The sequence below is a fragment of the Sapajus apella genome, unplaced genomic scaffold, assembly GCF_009761245.1.
Source record: "Sapajus apella isolate SASKATOON/1434 unplaced genomic scaffold, GSC_monkey_1.0 scaffold3, whole genome shotgun sequence".
Taxonomy (NCBI): domain Eukaryota; kingdom Metazoa; phylum Chordata; class Mammalia; order Primates; family Cebidae; genus Sapajus; species Sapajus apella.
In genome coordinates, this window is record NW_022436943.1 from 29,914,169 (window position 1) to 29,934,226 (window position 20,058).

At 36.1% G+C, this 20,058-nt stretch overlaps 1 protein-coding gene across 4 annotated transcripts in view; it reads left to right on the forward strand.

Annotated features, from left to right (window-relative positions):
* ZFPM2 (zinc finger protein, FOG family member 2) overlaps positions 1 to 20,058 on the forward strand; it is a 465,431-nt gene that overhangs the window by 289,517 nt on the left and 155,856 nt on the right. For all 4 annotated transcript variants that reach the window (XM_032251596.1, XM_032251604.1, XM_032251622.1 and 1 more), the window contains one exon: positions 12,763 to 12,874. In XM_032251596.1, the coding sequence (XP_032107487.1) occupies positions 12,763 to 12,874 (112 nt within the window). The remainder of the gene's footprint in view (positions 1 to 12,762; positions 12,875 to 20,058) is intronic.

Consider the following 20,058-nt stretch of genomic DNA (forward strand, 5'->3'; position numbering starts at 1 on the left):
TGGTCAACACGGTGAAACCCCGTCTCTACTAAAAATACAAAACATTAGCTGGGCATGGTGGTGTGTGCCTGTAATCCCAGCTACTCAGGAGGCTGAGGCAGGAGAATTGCCTGAACCCAGGAGGCGGAGGTTGCGGTGAGCCGAGATCGCGCCATTGCACTCCAGCCTGGGTAACATGAGTGAAACTCCGTCTCGAAAAAAAAAAAAAAGAAACTTTTTGTTTAAATTGGAGAAGGGCCGCAGTGTTTTTAACTATAAAGTGTGCTTCAATTTGTCATGACAATCCTTTCTAGCAGTAAAAATTAGTCTGTTGACCACTTCTGATCTATTGCTATGTTGTTGTTTGGTCATGGACCATAAAATATGTGTTGCATCTTCCAAGTGCACCAATTATAGACTTCAAATATAATGAGCTTGATTATTAGTGTTGACAATCTATGTGTATGCCATGTAGATACTTTTATTATCAATATGTTGTGGACATCTTTAAGAAATATAACTCATATTTCATCTCTCTATGCTTGAGTATTCTACATAGTAGATTACCTAAAATGTTTTTGATTAAATAATACCCTTATTTCTTTAAAAGTATACAATGATTATTTTAAAAGCAGAATAACCTAAATAACACTTTCAAAATAGAAACAATATAGAAAAATCCAAAAGTAATGCTGATTAGTTATTACTAATCGGAATGATATTACATATAAGGTTATATTATTTATCTGGCAAAAAAACCCACAGCTAAGTAATAAAACAACTTGGTCCAAACTTCAGTATAATTCACAGGCAACTAATTGTAGAATTTAACTCACTGATGTTTCCAACCATTAATTTTTAATTGATCAGTTTGTTATGTTAACATTATTTAAATATCCTTTCCAACATATACATTAATGCTTTTATTCATATTTTTATTATTTTTGTAAAGAATTTGATAGGATAGAGAATTGAGAAAGCAGTTACTGAAATATGATTTTCTCTTATGTCTGAGAATATTATCCAAAATATACCCGATTAAGAAATTAAATATTTTAATATAAAATTTCAGATTTACAATGCGCACAGAGACCTTGCCTTTCATAAACAGCATCCCTTAGAAAACTAGCAACAATAAGACATAAGATATTTTCGAGGGGCACTATTAATAAAGATTTATCTCATTTGGTTCTGACTTCTTAGCATGCTCCATCAGTTGCCCCAGACTGACAGACGTGCTGAACAAAGGTCCTTTGGGTTGGGAACATGTTGAGTGGATCTGTTTGGTTGGAGTCCTTTTCTCATTGTTACTCCCATGGAAAGCAAGGAGTTAGCCTGCCTCCAGAATGAAGGCAAGTGACTTGGGCACTTGGCTTTTACTCTGTAAAAGTGCAGAAATTAGTATAGTCCTTCTGCATCTGTTGATTTGGTGGGAAAAAAAAAAAAACAGAAAACAAAACAAAACTGAAAACCACTCTTATGGTTCTGATCCTAATATTAATATAGTAAATGTTAAAACCAAATATGCAGTTTTTCTTTTAACTACCTGTTGTTTTCATAATGTGTATTCTTATACCCATCTATAAACATAAACTATTAACTTGCTCATATTTTGAACTCAAAATATACCTGATATTACCATATTTGAAGCTGATGGAATTTTAAACATTTATAATATTTCTATTACTAAAATGTCTCACAGATTAGATAAGCTTTGTTCAGCTGCTCTAACACTTCCATACTTTTGCCAACTACTTTGCCAAGATTTTTATTTTTTTGCACCTGACTTTCTATAACTTGACTTTTAAATTTGTCTCAGAAAACCTGCCTTCCCAAAAGGAACTGTAGTTATCACAGCACCTATTAATAGTTTAATAATTTCACACACTTTTTCCCTTTGGAGGGGGATCCCCTTCTTACCTCCATTCTTCTAGTTTTGCCATAGACTTCTTTCATCAACTTCAAATATAGTAATATCAGGTATATTTTTAGTTCAGAATATAAACAAGTTAATAGTTGATGTTTATGGATGATATAAGAATATACATGAAAACAACATATAATTAAAAGAAAAATTGTATATTTGGTTTTAAAACTTACTATATTAATATCGGAATTCATAATTGTCTTCTTTTTTGGCGGAAGATTGGCTGAAACAGTAATAAAAAGGAGTCAGCCTGAATGGTGACTGAAAGATTCATTACGTATTTTAGTGGATTCATTCATGAAGGATGGACACAGCTTAGCATCTGAAGATGACTTTATGCAGGGTAGTGTTTTCCCTCTTCCACAGAATGCCTTTGGGATAATTCTTAAATACAGACTGATGAACAGAATTGACCATTGTATTTTTTTTTAACAGTGATTTAAATAGGGCATTCACAGTTGAGTTCATATGTACCTCTATTTCATACTCTTTTTATACTTCAGGCTAGCGCTTTTATTTTAACCACATCACTTTCTCTAAAAGTGTTAAAATATCAAAATGTACTAAGTTAAAATGGCTTTATTTAGTGATTAGCCAATAAAAATAGTAACACTTCGTTAAGTATAAGCTCAATGTGTTGAGCTTTCCTATATATTTTCTTCTCCATACTCAGAATTTGAGTGAGATTTGACAAATGCTACAGTAAAAAGGCTCATATTGCATATGAGATCATCTTAACACAGAAGGAAGCTCAGACCTCCAGAGGTTAAGTGACTGGCCGCAGGTCACACAGCTGGTACCACAGCCCTCCAGATCCCTGAACCCTGCCACAGGTTTATGTGACAGCCTTAGGTAAGAAGGGGTACTCAAGAGCAGTTTACTTTTCTCTTCCCAGAGTTTGAGCGCTGACACACTCTTTGCACATTGCACTAGGTGCAAGCCCAGAAATTCTGCCAGGAGCAAAACAACACTCCTTAAACACCCTGTGACTTTCAGAGCTGTATAAAATAAAAGGTTGAAGTTAATGATTGCCAGCTTGGAGGGAGTAGTTCCTCTTTGGAGCCAAATGTATGTGGAGAACAGATGAGGCTGTGGGAGTGAAGTTGGCAAAAGGGAAAGAGAAATGAGTCTATTCTTTCTGGAAAATGAAAGTATAATAAATATCTGAATAGCTTAGATATTTATATTTATCTAGAGATTCTTCCCATTTGGAAAATGAAGTATCTATATCTTTAGAGTGAGTAATCTTGAAAAGTAATTTTATATTTTTTAAAGATATGATGAAATGATATTTGGAAGCAAACAAATTGTTTTTAATAGCCCATATCTGTAGAACTATTTGTATTTTCACTTGTAACAGGATCATTACTTCTCTTATGCTGAAATTCCTATATTCAAGCAGTGACTCATGTTAAGATAATGTGTTCCAACAATTTGAGAACTAAAAGCAAATATACCTCAGAGATAATGATTATTTAAATTTTTGGTTCGTAGAGATAAAACTGTCTGACATAAGGAGTATGGACATAATAGCCAAGAATGCTATCATTTTATTTCACACTCATTTTGTTTTTGAAAAGTGTCTTATCATGTTTGAGATCGCACATACCACATTCTACTTCAAGACATTTATTAGCAGAAATTCTCTGGAATTTTACTCTCATGCTGTTCTTAAAGGATATTTTGTAGAACTGTGCTCAAAGAAAACTCTAATCTAATGAAATCTTCCTGGGATATCCATTCATAAATCTATTCTGTCCCTAACGATATAGTGTAGTGGTTCTTGTTAGAGGATGTTGCTAATGCCTTTACCATTTGTCCATTTCACATATTTTCTAATTTAGGAGCATTCTTAATATCTTTGGGCTTCCATTTTGAAAGTAAGTATAGCATATAAATGTTTTTCAAGCAGTGCAACTTTGGAAATATTTTAGGAAGTTGAGTTTTGTTATTTCCCAAACAATAAACACAAATAAGATAGGGTTTTTGGTGTGCATTTGGAAGTTTTCTCAGTTACTTGCTTAAATCTTTTTGTACGCAGAAACACCTATACACACATGCACACCTTGTAACTCTCACTTAAGGGACATCCCACTTTAATTCAGTGGCCTTTTTACTCCATTTTTCAATAGAATCATAAGATTTTAATTGAAGCAAGTTATATACATTGCTGTTTCATTACTTAGTGTTAATTAATCATGGGGAATATTCAGGTGTTACCTGAATATATATATATATTTTTTAGTGGAGTTCTACTCTTGTCACCCAGGCTGGACTGCAATGGTGTGATCTTGGCTCACTGCAACCTCCACCTCCCAAGTTCAAGCGGTTCTACCGTCTCACCCTCCCAAGTAGTTGGGATTACAGGTGCCTGCCACAACACCTGGCTAATGTTTTTTTGTATTTTTAGTAGAGATGGGATTTTGCTATGTTGGCCAGGCTGGTCTCGAACTCCTGACCTCAGGCAATCTGCCTGCCTAGGCCTCCCACATTGCTAGGATTACAGGCGTGAGTCACCACACCCACCCTGAGAACCTATTTTTATATCACACCAATAACATTGACCCTACAGGATCACATGGAATGGAATGATTTTGTTTATATAATTTAAAATGACATTCTATTTTTTTAAAAAAAGGAAAAAGGAAAGGAAAGAAAGAAAGAAAAAGATCTTGCCTTAGTAGCATCTAGCATCAAGTGCAAATGTTCACATTGTTTACCTTTCAAAAGTTTAACTTATTAAATGACATTTACTAAAAAGCACTGTTTTATTGAGTAGAAATAATCACACTAAAAGTTGTGCAGTTTCAGTCAAATCAATAATGTTGACACTGTGGATCATGCCCAGGATTACTGAAAATATAATTGTATAAAATTTTGAATTATTCCTGGACATACTTTCCCCAGTCTAAGTAGTCCAAGATTTTAAATCGTTATGCCCACATAGCTGTTGGTGAGGGAAATTTTCAAATTCAAGTCACTGTCTCTACAGATTTCACATAGTTAAAAGGAGAGTGATAGAATAGTTTCCTGACTGTCAGATTGGATTTGAATTGAATTCCAGTGTGGAGAACTGCTTGGATACATTAACTGAAACTTCTACTGTGTAAAATTTTGTGTGGTTGTACAAGGTCAAATGACATTTAACACCATTTTTCATTTAAATGTAGGGAATAATTCAGTTAGGGGAGGTTGGCAGGGGTGGTAGTATGTAATTCCTAAGGGCAAGGAAATGTGTGTGTGTGTATGTGTGTGTGTGTGTGTGTGTGTGTGTGTGTGTGTGTGTTCCTGGTTCTCACAATATAAATGTAATGTCTATAGTAATTTAAAAATGTTTCTAGGCCTATTATCAAATATGCTTTATAGCTGAGAGAATATAAACAGCTATGAATTGTTAAAACAGCAGTATTTAGCCAAATAGGCCTCAGCCCTTTTGATCTGTTACCCAGTTAAGGAAGCCACACACCAAGAGCATTTTCAACAGCATCAAACTACATCTCATGGCATTGGCATGAGATTCTCTAATGGTATTTTGTTGCATTTCCTAAACAAGCCAATGGAGGCCAATTTTTTTAATCAAATAACACTTCTTCTATTAAAGGGATGTAGTATAAAAATAAGCTCATCTCATGGGAAGATTTTCCTATGACTTTTAGCTCTCTCTAACCCTCCTTTTGGAAATCCTCAATATCTTTTTTTCCAGCAAAATTTGGAATCCCTGGGACAACATTATGTCACCAGTTTCTTGGGTTAGTCCTCTATTATTTACCTTTGGGCTGTCTACCTTTATCTCCATTAACCTTTTGGCATGACTATAAACATTTATTGAAGGCTTCCTCCTTTGTCGGTCCAGTAACTCTAAAGGTTAGTGAGAAGTGGATGCTAGTCTGACCTCTCTCATCCACATTAGATGATTTTAATTATTCCTAAGAAATGACACTTTTGACCCATTTTGTCCTTGTCAAGTTTGTCTAGTTGTGGGCTGTCTAAACGTGAAACTCTGGGTTCAAACCGTGTCCAGGAGTGCAGAATTTTAAAATGTACAATGTGGAGCCTCAGAAGTGCGTAAGATTTCTTTTTTTTAAAGGAGAAGACATTCCAGTTTAAGTGAAATTCAAAGCTCTTATTACATACCCTGAATTGATTTATTACTGAAAGAGACTGCCTAGATACAGAAAATACAATCTTTAACCTATAAAAACCCAGTATTTCAAAATGGAAAAAATGGAGAATAATTTTCTTTAAGTGAGAGTAAGCTAGGTTTTGCTGAGGTTGTAAGCAACTGTAATAATACAACAGCTTTGTACATGAAAAAGTTCATTTCTTTTTCATACTCCCTGACCACTGTGGTTGCCAGTCCACCTCTTTACTTGTTTCCATGATTGCTTTGGCAAAGGCAAGGCATAATGGTGAATTGGCCATTGGATCATATAGGTTCTGTGTAAAAGTGACACAAGTCACTTCAGTTTCATTGGTCAAGCAAAGCCATGAGCCACATCCAACAGAGATCTGGAAAGCGAAGAGTTGCAACTAACTGATCAGTAGCCATATGACTATCACAACCTTTCAATTAGATAATAAAGAGTTTTTGTCTGGACTTCTATGCTAATCACTACAAATATTATCAGAGCCTGAGAAATAGCAGGTATTCAGTAACTGCTTTTTGTGTGTTTTATTTCATTTATTCATGTAGCTACTAAGCAAAAGTTTGACGTGCATCTGTAGAGTACTAGGCACTTTGCTAGTTACTTCATTCAAAAGCCTCTGAAATAAAAATTAGCGCCACTGTGCAGATGTCCATTCTGAAGTTCAGATCACTTAAATGGTTTTCTAGACATAGATGCTGCCAGTGGCATGTGTCAGGATTCACACCTAGATAATGTGACTTCAAAAACAGTAATGTCCTTTTGTTATACTTCAACTGTAAAGTCAATGGTGATTCAGGATATGAAATAACCGATTAAGCAGGAATTATTACAGTCACCATTGTGTATTTTCTTGTATTTTAAAGCAAGAACACAGTATCTCTACTTGATGGGGACAGGAGCCAGAAAAATTCTAGGCAGAAAAGGGTGGGTCCTTGGTGAAACATCCACCCTCAAAGCCAAAAAGCCTGAAACTGTGGCCTAAAGTGAGAACTTATATCCCTGTTTTCCCGCTCAAATGTTGCCTTTTCCTATACCACCTACACAGCCCCATCCTGTGCCTATAAAAACTCCAGACTCAGCTGGTAGGTGGGACAATGGGTGGACCTTGGAGAAAAGCAGCTTGACGTCAGAAGGACAGCTTGATGGTGCAACTTTGGAGAATAATCCAGCCGGACATGGTTGGACTTCAGGGGAAATTTACCTACCTTGCCCAGTCAGTCCCCTTTTCAACTCCCCTTCCCACTGAGAGCCATTTTCCACAGACAATAAAATCCCCCACATTTACCATCTTTCAATTTGTTCATGCAACCGCATTTTTCCCAGACACCACACAAGAGCTTGGGAGCCACAAGTGGGGATACAAAAGGCTGTCACGCTGGCCCTTTTTCCTCGCTAGTGGAGAGCAGCCACCTCACATGAAAAGGCAAGGGACCCACTGAGTTGTTAAGACTTAAGCTGTCCACAGACAGCAGAGCTAAAATAGCACAGTAACAAGCTCTCTGGTGCTTCCAGAGTCACAGGCACCCCTGCCTGTGTGCTGCAGTGGGGCCTGCATGGAGTTCACTCCTACCGGCACTAAAGCATCTGGCTGGTTCCTGCACCCACTCACCTGCGCACTCCCTCCTGCAAGAGGTGGAACCCAGCAGGTCCAAGTGAATGGAGTTTGGTCCCACTGGCAGTGACGCGGGCAGCTGGTTCCTGGTTCCAGTGCTGTTCACTCCAGCTCCCATACTTGTTCGCTCGTGCACTCCCTCCCGCAAGGAGTTGACAGCAGCAGGCTGAGTAATCGAGGCACCCCTGTTGTGAGTCCCATGAAGGGGTCAGGGAAATATCCTGCTTCATAATGACTTATAAATAAATGATCAATAATTGTGGAATAACAAGGTATATTTGGTGTTATTTCAACTAAGGGAAAGCTGTTTCATACTTCTGAGCATCTTTGATAAGAAACTTTAGTTACTTTTTACTCTAATCAATCAACCTGGGTATCGTTTGTATTAGCTTTCTATTGCAGCTGAAACATACTACCATAGATTTGGTGGCTTAAAATAACAAAAATTTATGATCTCATATTCTGTAGATCAGAAATATGAGTATAGATGTCACCAGACTAAAATCAAGATGTCAGTCTTCCTGATGCATTCCTTTCTGAAGGTCCTAGGACGGAATCCATTTTGTGCTCATTCATTCTGATCGTTGGCAACATTTGGTACCTTGACGTTGTAGAGCCGAAGTTCCTGTTTCTTGCTTCCTATAAACTGGAGGCCATTCCCGGTTTTTAGACACTGCTACATTCTTTAGTTTCTGCTCTTAGTCCCCCATCTTTAAAGGTAACAAAAGCAGGTGGAATTTTTTTCATGTTGAATCTCTTTGATTTACTCTTGCCTTTCACTTCTCCTTGCAAGGGCTTATGTGATTAGACTGGGACCATCTGTATAATCTAGGATAATCTCACCATCTCATGGTACAAGAACTTAATCACATCTCTGAAATCCCTTTTGCCAACTAAGGTAGCATATTCACAGGTTACAGGGGATTAGAGCATAGCCATCTTTAGGGGACCATTTTCCTGCCTACTATACCTTTTATGCCTGTTCTCTTTCCCCAAAGTGTTGTGCCAGTTTTACCCACTGTAGAGTAGACAATAAAAATTTTGGCCTAACTTTCCTTGTTTGTGATATCTGGGAATTAAACTCAATGAACTTTAATGTAGCTCCCAGCTCTTGCTCTTCTCAATTTTATGAATTCTTATGTTGGAGACATGGGAAGTGAACCTCATGATCAATGTGGATATTATTGTTATTTTCTATTCATGGGTTTTTCTGGAGTGTAGATTTCATATAATCCTGGCTAATTCCTTCCTTCTCACCCTTGGTAATCTTCTTTGAAGGCAGTCAATCTCTACAAAAGTTGACTTCTTCAGAAAGAAATTGACTTACCTCCTCAAAATTGTAATAGCTTGTCCCTTGAGATTTTTTATCTACTTATTATTTACTTTACAGCTTGGGTATAGCTTTCAGCAAGTCTTTGCTCCATTTTTTCTTTTTCCTTATTGATTTAGAGTAAAGGAAATTGTTCTCTTCACCTCATTTTTTTAATAAGTCCAATTCTACTTGTGCCCAGGCATAATACATATTTGTCAGAGTTTTAAAAGATATAATGCCTAACTTACTATTAGAAAATGTATTAATTGATTACTTTTATTTTATGCACAACATCAGCTCCAATAAACCTTAGTTTGCTAATGGAGAAAATGTCAGTACCTAACTTCCAGAGTTGTACAAATCAGAAAAGATAATTTGAGTGAAATGCTTACCTCAATAGGCAACATGTAAACCACTAATACTGTTTTAGTATTCCTAGTCGTAGTAGTGGTGGGGGTGTGTGAAAAACTCATCCTAAATTTCCCAAGACTTTTCAGTTTTAGCTCTGAAAGTACAGCCTCCTGGGAAACCTTTCAGTTCCAGAAAAACCAGGATGGTTGTTCCCCCTAGGGTTGGTAATATTTGGAAACAAAGCTAAATCTAAATATTGGCTCTACCTTCTGCCATCTACCAGCAATTTGACCTAAGGGATATTATTTAATTTTTCAGTTGTCATTTTCTTGTCTGAAAATATATATGAGGACTAGGTAAGTAAGGGAAGTGCCTAACAAAATCTTTGCACAAGTAGCATAAATAGTAGTACCCTTATTCTGTCTCTCTAAAATATGTTTATTGGCTTCCTTCTGCTTACAGAATTAAGCACAAAAAGTTTTACCTAATATGTCACATATTTTCAAATCTGTTTATAACCTGCCCTGCCAGATACATATTCTATTATGTTCTTTCCATTTATCAATTACAACATTAATTATGATTATGATAGGTACTTTTCTAGTGCTTTCCACATAACTAAAAAAGTATTAAAGGCTTTACAAGAACATTAACCCGAGTCCCAGAACTCCCATTTCCTGCACACTTGACTTTCTTATAGACTGTTCAGCCTTTGCCCACACTATTTCCAGCATCTGCACATTCTTCCTGTTTATGCTTTAAAATCCTGCCTGAATGTGGCCACTGCTATGATGTGTCTGTCCCCAGACTCCAAAGGACAGGAGTTTTTTTCTTTCCCTCATTGACCCCAAAACAATTTACATATGTCTTAGCACTTCCTACCATGTACTTTCCACATTATATTAAATATTTTTAATGTATCTGTATCCTTCACCAAAAAAGACTTATATTCCTAGCACAAAACACAGGATTGAGTTTGCTTATTTGTGAAATGAATGGAAGATTATGGTTTTGGCAAATCGATTGATTTACTTCATATTAGAAGATTCTCTAAAGAATGAAAGCGATCACTATTTTTAATATTATCTATGAAATTATTATAAAAGCTACTTTGCTGTGTAGAAATTCATAGGATTTTATGAACTATGAAACAGGGTGATTAAATAATTTAAAATAATTATTTTTCATGAAATAATCCAGGAAAAATAGGCCAGGGGCCTGTTTTGAAATCTATTATTTAAAGTCAGAAAAGAGTGGATGTTACAAATAAGGTCACTGACTGCCCCCCGCATAAGTCTCCTGGATTGGTGGACTCCTTCCTCTGACTTGTTCTGCCTGTGCTTGGAGAGCTGCAGATCCTTTGGGTTTTTTTCCGTTTTGTTTGAGACAGAGTCTCGCTCTGTCACCCAGGCTGGAGTACAGTGGTGTGACCTCGGCTCACTGCAACCCCTACCTCCTGGGATCAAGCAATTCTCCTTCCTCAGCCTCCTAAGTAGCTGGGATTACAGACATGCACCATCGCACCTGGCTAATTTGTGTATTTTTAGTAGAGATGGGATTTCACCATGGTGGCCAGTCTGGTCTCAAACTCCTGACCTCAAGTGATTCACTAATTTCAGCCTCCAAAAGTGCTGGGATTATAGGAGTGAGCCACCACGTGTGGGCACCAGATCCTGATGTATAGATTTTGTCTGTCAGTCTGGTAGTAAAAGGAGAGCAAAATATGCCTCATTAAGACCTAATGTTTAATTGGATTTGGATCACTATCCTTTCATATAGAACAAGTTTGTTTCTCTTCTAATTCTATTTTGAAAGTGGAAATAAAAAATAATGGTTCATCAGACTGATAACAATAGGGATAACTTCATAACATTTTGTCTATATTATTAAAATATAGAATATAAATCACATTTTTTTCACAAGGCTTTTAGATAACTGCTTTGTGGTTATCCTTGCCAGCTATTAAGATATACAGTTGAAAAATTAAGACTCCATAATGAATCAAAATGTAAATATTAAAGATCAACATGCTAGAATGTGTTATACTTGATTTCATTATACTTTATACTCTGTTTTAATATTTGAAGTATTTTATTGTTTCAGACTTCTTTTTAAATCCATCATGGTTGATTTTCCCATTAAACTGTATATTTTATGGTAGTTTTTACATTTATAATATAACTGACATTTTAAGAAAGGGGTCAACATTCATTTTTATGCATAATTTTCAGTATGGCTTTGCAGTTAACAATGGATCGGTATATAATGTGCTATCATTGTCGTGAGGCGGGTGGAATGGCTTTTGCAGATTCCTTAAAGATTTGAGATCACCAGATTATGTGGAACTCCTCAAGTGAATACTTGTTAATGCCAATTTTGGAAATTTGTGATAGCATGTATCACGCGGAAAAGTCCCAGAATGGGCTGAGATCTGTTTGGCAGGATCATATCTAGGTGAAAATTCAGTTCAAAAATTACCTTGAGACCCTTGTATTGTACTCTGTGTTGTGGTTTCATGATGTTTGATATACAGAACATGGACTGGAGAATGATAAAAGCGAATGCCAGTTTACTGTGACTCATCAGGAAACACAGTCTTGCTGAGACATACTTATTTCCTCCCCAGTTTATTTCCAGCCATGTAAATTTATCAACAGAGTTTTACAGATAGATAATTTAGATGCCAGACAGCCAAAAATTGTGAATATTTTGAGCCTTATATTTAACATGTACACTGAAAATACTTTGTTGGAATTATAACACTTGTCTCTGTGCTTCTGTGGTTCTCAGAGCAAAGGATGTCATGCTTTAGTTGCTCTGCATTTGAATTTTTCACGATTCCTCTTTTACAGTCTTTCTGGAGACAATGTAGGTCCATCATTAGCATCATTATTATTTCAGTTACAGTGAGAGTACATATCCACACTTAGGGGGTTGGGTAGATTTCATTATTCATTCAGAATAAGTTCTTACTCTAACATAAATGTTGCTCAGGACAGAGCTTTGAAATGGATCCTGATTCTTTAAATTCTTTCCTGTCTGTTTCAGGAAATAGTGAGATCCTGTTGATAGCAAAGTACAATGTGTCTAAAGTTCACTTCTAAACACTCTGCTCTTTGCAATGAAAGTCATCTGCATTCTCTTTATAATTCAGAGCCACAAGAGATCTGTCTAATCTTGGAGATCTGATCCAGTATCATTTAGGAAAAAAAAAAAAACTTGATAATATTTCTACCATTCAGATTAGTGAAAGCAGTAAAGCTTTACAGCTTCTGTCATCTTAAAAAGATATCATGAGACAGGGGAATAAGGACTTGGATTATGGTTTGGGAGATTTAGTTGTTTGTAAAAATAAAATGATTAGTACAGTTATTATTCAAGTTTTTAATCAACGAAAGCAAATGGCATCTGTTTGTTATCATTCTTTCTACAGAAGACAAAGGCTCAGGTCCCAATGGTGCTGACTGCTGGTCCCAAGTGGTTGCTGGATGTGACTTGGCAAGGAGTGGAAGACAACAAAAACAACTGCATTGTGTACAGCAAAGGTAAATGCAAGATCATTTCTCTCTCTCTTTGGAAGTATTAAAACCTGAGCAGGGCAAAACAGCACCAGAAGAGCAGGAATGGAAGTAGAAAGTATAATTTGATCCTCTCTCTTCCTTTTTCCCAACTGACTTCCTCTAATATGTGCTTTCAGTAAAGCCACCTTTTTTTTTTTTCTGCATAACGTAAAACAAAAAGTGTCATACCACCAATTACTTAGTGCTTTGCACATTTACCTCACCCTGTATTTGAGTGGCTTGACTAGTATCTTTTCTTGCTGTATCGTTGATAGCCAGGGTTGATAAAACCCCAAATTCTCCTTTTAGACATCTATCAAAAAGTAAAATCCTTCTGAAATTTAGCAATTTGTGTCAAGGTGCACAGTCTAAGAGGCACTACATTCCCGCCAGTTTCCCGAAGTCATGAATGATGAGAGGATAGCTGGAAATGAAACCTGTGCAAAGATGGAATTCTTCCTCATGTTGATTTCTGAAGGGCAGGAGGCAGACACTAAAGAGGAAGCTGATTGATGACTTGCAGGGCATTGCCTTTGATTTGCTCAGTGTGACATCAACCCAGACTGGTCATGTTGCTATGCCTTGGCTACGAAGGAGCCAAAGCTCCATGATGGCACATCATGGGCTGACGCTCCATAGCACAGGACCTTCCTCCTGTGTGGTGTAGGTTTGGGGCACTTTTTTACACATTCAAGCCTTGGGCCTAGCTCTGTACTCTTACAGTAAAATCCCTAATCTCACTTCTTCATAAATATTGCAAAACCTTGTGCTTCTCATGTTTAATTTCTCTTGGCTTTCTTTTTAAACCAAATAGACCTACTGAGATCAAAGATATATTTGCACATTGAACCTAGAAACCGTAAAAGCATACAAGGGAACAAGCAAATAAGCACCCCTATCAATATATTAACATATAAAACACTAATCATAACATCAAAGACTCTTAAAAACTTGCTAGAAACAATTACAACTTGTTCCTATAATCATTACAATTTGTACACTTATAAGAGGATTGCCTCTAAACTACCATAAGCCTTTGAAAGTTGAAACACTGGAAAGAGGGAATTTGCAAGCTAAAAAAAACAATCTGCACACAAGGATCTGATTATACTCCTTTTCCTTCTATAATTACTGGTCCCATACCCACTAATTTTCTAATGTGAAATACCTGTGGTATGCTGGTGGGCGGTCTTAGCTGAAAGGGATGTGAGATTTTCCCAGAATATGCCAATATAATCTATCAAAGTGAAAAGAAATAGTATAGGGAATCAGTTTACCAATGTCCGCATTCAGAATACAAAAGATGCCTTGGAAGGTAGGACCACTTGTTGGGGATAGATTTCTGTTGTACAACATTGTATCTTCATTGTAGCAATATAGTATGGGGGAAACATGGCAACAGCTGGTCCCGTTATGATCCAAATTCATTGTGTTTTTAAATCACCTATTCTTTTATTAGAGATCATTGTTATATATTTTGAGTATTCTTTATCTAAATTGTTTGGGACCAGAGTGTTTCAGATTTCAGATTTTTTTCAGATTGGAATATTTGTACGTACATTATGAGGTATCTTGGAAATGAGACCCAAGTCTAAACATGTAAGTCATTTATGTTTCATAAACATAAAATACACATAGTCTAATGGTAATTCTATTCAATATTTTTATAATTTTGTGCATGAAACAAAGTTTTGACTATAACTCATTGCATGAGGTAAGTTGTGGAATTTTTTACTTGTGGCATCATGTTGGTGGTCAAAAAGTTTTGGATTTTGGAACATTTCAGATTTTGGATTTCTTGATTAAGGTTGTCAAACCCGTAGAACAGAATTGGAATTCTTTATTCAGTGGAGTACGCTAACTTTTGCAAATTTATGTGTTTATGGTTGGCTATACCTTCCATCTTTTTGCAATAAACAACTTAGAGTAATTAATAGCAGCTTATTGATTAATTTCATTAGTTAACTGGTAAAGCATGCACTGAGTTCAACTATGTACATTGTACATTGAAGACAGGAGCCGCCATTTATTGGGCACACCTTGAATTCTCTTCTTGATGCTCCCATGCCACATTGTATGTGATTCTCTCATTGCTCTCTATTACCTTGTTTCATGATCATGAATATACAGTTTATGAGTCCAAAAAAGGAGAAAGTAAGAAAGTTAGCTATGATTGCCTGCCTTTTCAATCTGCTTTATGTTTACTGAGGGCATAGATTGTGTCTTAGTCACCTTTCTATTCCTGGCCTGGCATGCTACCTGTACAAGAAAAAAACTAAATAAATGTTGGTTGGTTGATCAAATAAATGATGAATGGTTGCCAGACGCTGTAATAGACACTTCACATGATACGATGATGAACTATATGAATTGCCGCTATTCAATAATTTTTTCACCTATAAAGGGTAATTTGGCATTGTTCAACTTAAAAGAACAATTGGTTTTGCAGTTTAAATGTCAGAACTGTAATAACTGCAGTATATGCTTTTTAAAACTTTATTTAATAGCTCCTGTGAGATAATCAACATACTACCCCATTTTACAAAGGTAGATAAACGACGGGTAAATAATTTGCCATGGACACATGACTTAAAAATGATTGATTGGGATTCAGGCATACATTTGTTTAACTTAGGGTTGGAGTGATACAAACTAGAATATGTTCTGTCTGCATTAAGCTTCAAAACAACTCAATGAAATCGATAGTGTTTTCTCATTTTACACCTATGACTTAGAGAGGTATGATTGCCCATGATCATAGAGAGCTAACTATCTCTACATAAATCTACATCTTGACAGCTCCAGATTCTCTGCTCCTTGAACCACATGACTCAGCCTTTCCCTTTGCCACTGTTAAATGATGAGTAACAATCAAAACCACTCAGGCTTTTATGCCTAGGAATCACAAAATGTATAAAGTGTAACATTTCAAAAAAATGCATTTCTGGGAAACCTAAGATTAAAGAAAAAGCCTCATTACCAAATAATCATTTATCATAGCCCTCTTGAAAACTCACAATGCATGCTAATATTCATGATCTAGAATTCTGCAGTAAAAAAAGCAAAAGGAAAAAAATTGTGATTATTTGCATTTTAACATATACTGTTGTTTCTCTGCTTTGCTCCAGACTCTTCTTTGATCTACCTGGGCTTCAGAGGCCTGAAACTAATTTCTAGTATTCAGAGTGCCTTTAGAGGGAAGAGACACCTCACCCAGAGCATGTCCCAAAATTGTGTCAATAACTTAATATTCCGGGATTTTACTCGGGATTGTTTGGATCATGGAAAATATGACCCCTGGAGGCACTCCTACTCCTATCCAAACACCCTGGATTCTGGAGTCTTCTGTCTCCACAATCTGTACATACGATAAGCCTCCTCAAAGCAAAAGGGTTTTGAAGATGGAAGGGCTTGGCAATTTAGACTGAACAAGTGTTAACTTGAACCTCTATAATGTTTGTGGCATTTGCATAATGCCTATGTTATTTATTAATTGGGCCTCTTTTGTTTTCAAGTGACAGAAATCTAACTGAAATTAGCTTCTGACAAAAAAAGTGTGTGTGTGTGTGTGTGTGTGTACTGGGGCAGATGGGTTCATCTGCTCATGTAACTGAGAGTCCAGGAGTATTCTGGATGTCTGGAACTGCTTGATTCAGTTGGCCAAACTTTGTCTCCAGACTGTCTTTCTCTATCATCTGGCTCTTCTTTCTTGTGTGGGCATCATTCTCAGATAAGTGGTGGGGAGATCCGGGCTTACTTCACCAGCATAGCAACTTGTGTAGAAAGAGAGCTTTTCTGGGGTTTGATTGAGCACATCACATACCATTCCCTGAACCAATTAATCACGATGACTCTCCCTGGAAGACAATAGTCAGCCTGGGGCCTAAAAGGAAAATTAAGCCCACATGAGCCATGGAAATGGAGGCGAGGTAGTTCCCTAAATAAAACCCAGGTTATGCTGCCACTAAAGAGTGGCTGCTTGTTGGGCCAATATCCACAACATCCATGCCCTCAGGTGTCACAAATTATTCCTAACATCTAAAAAGCTCTCATGGACAATGAAAATTAAATTCCTGATGCCACAATTGTATTTGTTTTCTTCCTAAGAATCTAAACTACTTATAAACTGAATGCCAAATCGTTTTTATAGGACCTGGCTATCTGAGAGCATATCAGTATCTATTTACAAATAGAAGCTAAATTGCAGATGTGTAACATTTTGCAAAAATGCCTTGACTGGGATTTTTGATAGTGTTTTCTTATGGTGTGAAAATAGGCCCATTTAATGTGTAACTATTACCATCTAGGAGGCATACTTGCTTCCTACGGTATTCCTAAATGTAGGCTAGTAACGAAATTAAATATGACTATAAAGCTTTCATTGTCAGGGTGTCCACTGAAATAATTATTATAAAATACAATTATATTCTATCACTTAGTGCTACTTGATAGATTGCCCTCATTTTGTTTTATGAAAAATTTTAAAAGTATAGTAGTTGGCATTAACATTCTAATCTGATGTATGTTGTTCCTGCCTCACCTACCCCTTGTCATTCCAGAAAGTAATTAGGTCATCCAGACATTGATGGACCAGACCTGTTGGGTCATCTGTTTTAAGCCATTATTCTCAACAGACTCCAGATAATTCTAATTTACTTATCTCAATGGAAAAATACTAAAAAGCATCATGCTGAAGTTAAAAGGAGCTTTGCTGGAGAGTAGGGTGAGCGAAGGTCTGCCCACTTACTCCCAAAATCCACTGTCTGTTGAGCACTGATGATCTACTTCTTTACCTTACCTTATTATATACTATCTACTGTTTGCAAAGTATGGTAACCTTTTCATATGAAAAACAAATAGGGTACTTAGAATTTTATGTTTTGAGGGTATTAAAAATTACACCTTTAGCATCTTTCATGTGGGTTTATTCACTCAGCTTCAAATTCGTGATAATTACACTATTTAATTTTTCAATTTTCATGTAGTTGTAATTTCAAAGTAACCACCTTCTCTAGGTCTCCAGATTAAGAAAATAAACACTGTCAATCAAGAGAGTGGAAAAAAGTATCAGCTAACCCTCACTCTCACCTCAACAACAGAATATTTCTTTATATGTGAAGGAACAGTATCATTGTAAAAATCTGTATTTCATATGTAACCTTAGACAAATCACTTTCCCACTCTAATCCTGATTTCCTCAGCTGTTAAAAATGGAATAGCAATGGCTACCAGGCAGGACTTTTGTGAAGCACCCATTTACGTGATTGCAGAGGTTATGATCAATATTATATGGCTGAATATCTTACAGACAGCTTTTGTGGTTAAGTCAGTACACAATGAGAAAATGAAGCCAGGCTTCCACGTTGGTGTCAAGCATATAATGATGTCATATTTATAGCAAAGACTTCTGTAAGTCTCGTTCAGTCACTTTGAACCCACAGAATATTTGCAGACATCTGTGTCACAGAATCAGAGACCTGAAGCCTGAATGTGAGCATATTATTGGATTTTTTTTCTTGGTCGTGTGATACTTTTATTTTAGCGTAAGTCTTATATATAGTGCTAATATAAAGATGAAAATGATGATATTATTAATATTAATAATAACAATTACCATTTATTAAGATTTGTTCCATTCCAGACGCTGTTCTAATCACTTTAATACATTTTCTTACTTACAATTACAACAAATTCATGATATCTAAACAGTACTTTCCCCATTTTATAGATGAATAAACTTAGGTTTAGATGGGTTAAGTAAGTTCAAATGATGATATTGGGATTCAATCTTAAACTTGTTCACTTCAAATCCCAATTATGCAATCGACAAAATTTTGGCAGATGCCATTTACTAAGCCAAGGTTACAGATTATTGCCTTTCTTTGCAAATTTGCATACATGTTTATTACCAATTTTTTTTTCTATTCTTTGGCTTGACTTTAAAGGGATTGTTGTAAAACTAAAACAGTAGTAGCAGTAATAGTTTATGCTCATTTCTTTGTTTCTTCTAAGACCACAGCAATTTCAACTCATATAGACAAGTGCACAGCAATCTCAAAAATCATGCTATGATAATCTTAAAACTTCTGATTTTGCAGGTTTGCACAAATTTAACCAGGCAATTAATTAACGTAACCATTTTTGAATGCCTTTTATGTCCAACGGCCTATACTAGGCACCAGTAAAATAATGACAGAAATTTTAGTATGATTTAGTTTAGGTGAATAACTTTCTCCACACTCTCCAAATTAAGTTTTCAAAACAAAAGTCTTTCATTATAAAGACTCTTGTAAAAGTCCAGACCGTGTTCCACCTTAACATAGATGATCTGTTGCATGTTACTAGAATTTTCAAACAATAGCTTTGTCTAATGTGGCAGCCAATTTCAAAGTAGCCTAAAAGTTAATGTTTAACTTTACTTAGAGGGCATAATGTCATAATAAACTAATTTAAGAGGAAAAATTTGCGTTCGTATTTTACGCATTTGTTTAACTAGTCAGTAATTCATAGAAAATGTATAACCATTGTCTAATTTTACAGTGTTTTTGAAAGAGGGTGAGTGCCTGAACTAAATATTTAGCAGTGGGAATTATAAAATCATAAGGCGATTAAGTTAGCTAGTCGCAGAATTCCAATATTGCTTTTTAAATGACTTCAGGATATAGGAGGTACTAAGGTTATTATCTGTTATCAGGAATACAGTGGAATTGTACAACTGGATAATAACCAAACAAACTGACACAATGTAAAATTACATTATCAGTGTGTTAAAACAAAATTGCGCCCTAAAGGAGTCCACATGCCAGCTCAGAGCTGCAGTGTAATTATGCTTAACTCTGATAATTAAAATACAACGGAGATCAACAGAATCATTTTCATTAAGAAAATTATTAATGATGGTGGTATAACAGTAATTGATTGCAGAGCGCCACAGGATAACGCGATGCCGAAAACCCATGTTTCATGAACATCTGAGGCTTTTTCTAGTTACGTTCTATTAATATTTTGAGGAGTGAGCAATTTAGTATTCCATTTCTAGGAATATGTGATTGTAAAAATGGCTGCTTTTAAAAAACCACAGTTTTGATTCAGATTGTCATTTTAAGGGGTGCTTAAGGCCAGGACAAGTGACCCCACTAGTGACTGCGTTATTTACAATAGAGTTGTCT